The 5,027-nt window shown below is 45.0% G+C and overlaps 1 protein-coding gene across 1 annotated transcript in view; it reads right to left on the reverse strand.

Moving 5' to 3' along the window:
• Positions 1 to 5,027, reverse strand: part of LOC109483985 (kelch-like protein 28) — an 8,873-nt gene that overhangs the window by 2,283 nt on the left and 1,563 nt on the right. Inside the window, exons 2-5 of the mRNA XM_019787142.1 lie at positions 4,738 to 5,014; positions 3,738 to 3,945; positions 1,319 to 1,881; positions 477 to 671 (exon numbers count right to left, since the gene is read on the reverse strand). Coding sequence (XP_019642701.1) covers positions 477 to 671; positions 1,319 to 1,881; positions 3,738 to 3,908 — 929 coding nt within the window. The 5' untranslated portion in view covers positions 3,909 to 3,945; positions 4,738 to 5,014. The remainder of the gene's footprint in view (positions 1 to 476; positions 672 to 1,318; positions 1,882 to 3,737; positions 3,946 to 4,737; positions 5,015 to 5,027) is intronic.

A 5,027-nucleotide genomic window follows, 5' to 3' on the forward strand; every position in this document is an offset into this window, starting at 1 on the left:
AAAAAAAAATTCTGGTTCTCAATCAAGTCAAATATGCTCATACTTTGCCCCCAACAGTTGAGGAAAGTCCTTTTCTTCCTAGTTGTTACAGTTTTTCCATCTATCAATGCAGTGGTTTGATTAAAAGTTAAAAATTCATTGTTTAAATATTAACCCAGCCTTTTATGTTGACTTCATGACTGCTATCGTAGCTATTTTGGGCTATAATAGGATGCCCAGACCTGATTTTATTTTTTTTTTCACCCTGTTGCTTTATATTTTTTCTGAAACAATCCGAGAACTGGTGTCGCCTTACAATGCAACATCAGTACCTGGCAGCGCCATGATGGATAAAGCAGACTGGAGGGAGAGGGTCTGGGACCAGGAATCACCCACCTGATGATGATCAAATTTCTCAGAGAATCAAAAACTTAAAAAAAAAACATTCAGTTACAAATATATGACATGATAGGAGAGAGGAGAGTGCTGGTGCTTGCCTGTTGGTGGTTGGGTCCCAGCAGGAGACAGAGTTGGAGTGGATGTGGTGCGTCTCCCCGTTCCTCGGTACACACGTGATCCCGCCAACCACGAACAGCCTGTTGTCGGCGACCGCCGTGGCACAGTTGTACCGCTGGTGGTTTAGGGGCGACACTTCCGTCCACGTGTTGCTCTCGGGGAAGTAAACCTCCACACTGGGGAAACAAACAAACAGACAAACAAACAACACTGCAGTTATAACCCCCACACTGGCAAAAGAAACATCAGTATGCTGATGAAGGTTAGACATCCAGGTAAACAATACTCATGAAGGAAATTCAGATTCTACTACTAGAAAAATTACAGTGATGGCACCATAGGAACAAACTTGTATCCGGTTTGACATATTAGTTGTGTCCTGTGATCCCCATTATTCCAAACAGTGACAGTTGAAAGTGGCTACATAAATTTGTATAGTCAGCCTGTGTTTGTAGGTACATGGTGCAGGGGAAAGCTTGAACAGGTGGTTATGTCAGGGACGTGTGATCACACAGGTCTACTGGGACTTCAGCAGGCAGCAACATTACAGATCATTAACAAGGGTTGTACCTGTAGTATGGAATGCAAATGGCTTTATTTCAACTGTACCAAGGGTTGATATTTTTATTTCGTACCAAACACAAATGGCTCTCAAAATGGAACCATGTTAGAACTGTAAATGTGATGCAAGATGTGTAACCTGAAGACCTAATATATCAAGGGGTAGAGGACATGCTGGGGCTTGAATGCTAGCACTAACACTGTACACACACCTGTTTAATGTGGCAAAGAGTCCGTTCTAAATGCTAGCACTAACACACACCTGTTTAATGTGGCAAAGAGCCCGTTCTTGCCGCCCACGGCACACAGGACTTTGGGCGGACACCTGGGGCGCGCCGTGGTGGGCTGTTCGGTGTCGTCCTCGGCGCCCAGCGAGCGCAGCCGCAGCTCGGGGACCAGGTGGTACTTGAGCGCTGCGTTCAGCAGGTGCTGTGCGGTCAGGTCCTCTCGCACCAGCGGGTTCGCCTCGTAGCAGCGCGTCAGGAACTTCACGGGCAGCAGCGGCAGCCGCACGCACCGCAGCAGCTTGGACAGGTAGCACCGGCGGTTTGCATAGTCGAAGTAGACCCACCTCTCCACGGCCTCGAACACGGACTCCTCCGACACCACGGCCAGGCTGTCGTTGGACAGCAGGTCCAGAATCTCAGAAGCGGTCAGCAGGAAGAACTCCTCTGACTTGGAGACGTCCTCGAAGTGTCTGCAGATGTAGTTGTAGGCCTGAGTGTACAGCTTGTAGCAGGCGTGCAGCTGGGCGAACCGAGCCACGCCGATACAGTTGTGCGGGTGCAGCGCTGACTGCAGGAAATCGCAGCACTGACGCAGGACCTGCGCAAAAAACATAAACAGTTACTCAAGCAACTGGATATGATTTTGGAAACGGTCAGACGTTTCAGGTAGCATCCACTACCTTTGTCAGTGTCACTGGAGACTGGTCAGAAAAGCAGGGTATTAAGTAGCCTGTGAAACCCAAGCTCTTTGTCAAAGAGCTGACCACCAACTAGGGAGCTGGCGAAAAGCGAGGTTCAGTCAGTCTAGTTTATAAGTATGAACTGTTGATTGATATACAAATAAGTGAAGACGAATTTCTAAGTCTACTTAGTAAGGAAACAAAAGTTAGACAAGTGAACTTTTTCAGATCCAGTTACTTCCCAAGAACTATCATAGAATGGAACGCACTACCGGAACACCTAGGGACACAACTATCTGTCGACACATTCAAGACGGGGTTGGCCCTGCACCTGGGCCACCCCGTCTCACAGATGTAAGGCCTAGGAAAATAAATGTTGTGTTTCCTGTTTCCCGACCCTAAAAAAAAACGCCGACCCTAGCCTTATTTTTGTGTGGACCCCTGCATATTGCTGAACCAAAACATTTTGCACGACGCTACCGAGAGAATCGCTGTCATTGGTGGAACATCGGGCGCCCCGCTAGCGTTTTGAAGTCATGTAAACAACGCTGTTAATTTGTCTGATTTGTAAAACAAAGCCATCGACTCCGAAAATAAGTTTAAAAGCCGATACATTTACGAACTAATCATAGAAAATTCCCTACCGTACTGCACCATCAGCATGCGGCGGCCGCAAAAATTCGGCAACGCGAAAGAAAAATGTCTGGTCCATGATAGCAGTATTTCTCATAAAAATAATGTATCTCTGATTTATTTTTCCCCCTTTGTCGGTCTTTTAGTCCCAAAACGTCTAAAAAAGCGGAAATTTGCCCATAAAACCGGACGAGGAAAGGTAGCTATCGACGTAAACAAATTATAAGCACATGGCGAAAATCAGCAAAATCGGCAACGGGACAGAAAAATGCCTGGTCCATTTATCGATATTTACCATGAAAATGTCGTCTGTGGTGTATTTTTCCTCTGATGTGAGTTTTTAGGTCGCAAAACCTCTAAAAAAGTAGAAATTTGCCCACGAAAACGGACTGGCAAGGCATGGGGGAGGGCGCTGTGTTGACGCCTGCATGACCCCCAAAGGTTGAAGGTCATAGGGCACGTCCATTGCGCAATAACCTTAAATCGCCGATTTAGCTAATTTTTTGGGGTTTCAAATTGATACAATCACACTATCGATTTTTAGGCAAACAAAGGGATAGAAACCAATTAAAATTTTGTGCAGATTAATTTTTTTTTCTTTAGAATTCTTTTTTGTTCTTTTTTTTCTCCCAAATCCCTGGGAGAACCCTGAAAACCTGTAGACTTGAATCAGGACCTGAATCTGAATTTAGCCCTGCAAGGGCTAGGGACATCTGTTAAGTTCTTCGAGCTGATCGACCGTTTAAAGCTCCATGATCTGACACCTGAGTACCTGAGTGATGAAATATAATATTGCACAATCGATTTTTCATCATGTTCTGCAATCAGCAACACAGCAATCAGCAAAGTCTAAAAAAAGAATAAAAAATAAAAATAAAATAAGATAATCCCTACCTACCGACCCTAATTTTTTCTGGACTGAAACAGGAAACACAACATTTTTTTTCCTTGGCCTAAGTCGGGTACTGCTGATTGCGGCCAGTCACAAAATACACAAATTTTTGTTTGGTTTTGTTTTGTTTTCATGCACATTTTTCTTCACCGCACCCCACCGGCCGCAATAGCCGTGCACCCTGGACGGGATGCCCTAGATAGGGCTTTGCCCAGTATTATATAGAACTTATATAGAACTAGAGGTGACCTGCTCGATCTGGAACAGACTTGCGGCTGGCAGCAGCATCTGGACGTTGGCGTCGGTCACGGCGACCGTTCCCGTGTACGCGAAGTCGATCAGCAGCATCATGGCCGTCTCGTCAATACAGTGGAACTCCACCTCGTCCTGGTCACGCTCGCACAGGTTCCCCGTGAACATGGCCTTGAAGTACGGAGAGCAGCTGGCCAGGACCACCCTGGGGACAGACACACAGACGGGATGAGCCAACAACTCTTATTCATAGAAATTTGTATAATCTAATTAACTGTGTAACAATGTGTATTGTTAGTATTAGTAAGCATTGTATTATCGCCGGTTCTATCCCCTCCCTTGGGCAGGGCCGCGGCCACCTGTTCGAACACGTGCCAGCGCACGTGCCAGCATCGTGTTCGAACAGGTGATCTATACCGGTACCGTTCGAGAGAAGGGGCTCTAGAACCGGCCGGTTAGTACTTGAATAAATGAGTTGAGATAAAGCCATTGACGAATAAGTTCAGACGTGCGTCCTTTTCGTCTTGTTACAACTGGATAGCTTGACACTTGCCACACTCAGAAGTAAAAGCATTAGCCATTACACAAATTTATATCAATGATATCATACAGTAGTCTATCCTTATGTAAAGTAGAAGGCTCTTTGATTAGTGAGTTGGACTTGGAGGTCGTTGGTGTCAATTTCACGTTTAATATCATAATATTCCTATATGGAATCATACCAAATATTGCCTCAACGAAGTTCGGAACCCTTTTCAAGTCACAGAAAAACCTCTTAAGGATGCAACAATGTCACCAGAGGCAACTACTGTGTTTTACCTGCCTGTCTGACATATTGAATTTGTACATAATGAATATTTGTTCTTTACAGTAGACCTAGTACTAGTTATAAGTTTTTGGTTCGTTGGCTTATGCCATTCATAAAAGCTGTGTCAGTTCCGGGCACTTCTAACTTGTGTCTTACCTGTGAACATGGAACTTCTAACTTGTGTCTTACCTGTGTACATGGAACTTCTAACCTGTGTCTTACCTGTGTACATGGAACTTCTAACCTGTGTCTTACCTGTGTACATGGAACTTCTAACCTGTGTCTTACCTGTGTACATGGAACTTCTAACCTGTGTCTTACATGTACCTGTGTACATGGAACTTCTAACCTGTGTCTTACATGTAACCTGTGTACATGGAACTTCTAACCTGTGTCTTACCTGTGTACATGGAACTTCTAACCTGTGTCTTACCTGTGTACATGGAACTTCTAACCTGTGTCTTACCTGTGTACATGGA

This window comes from Branchiostoma belcheri, unplaced genomic scaffold, assembly GCF_001625305.1.
Source record: "Branchiostoma belcheri isolate BF01 breed outbred unplaced genomic scaffold, Haploidv18h27 scaffold68, whole genome shotgun sequence".
Taxonomy (NCBI): domain Eukaryota; kingdom Metazoa; phylum Chordata; class Leptocardii; order Amphioxiformes; family Branchiostomatidae; genus Branchiostoma; species Branchiostoma belcheri.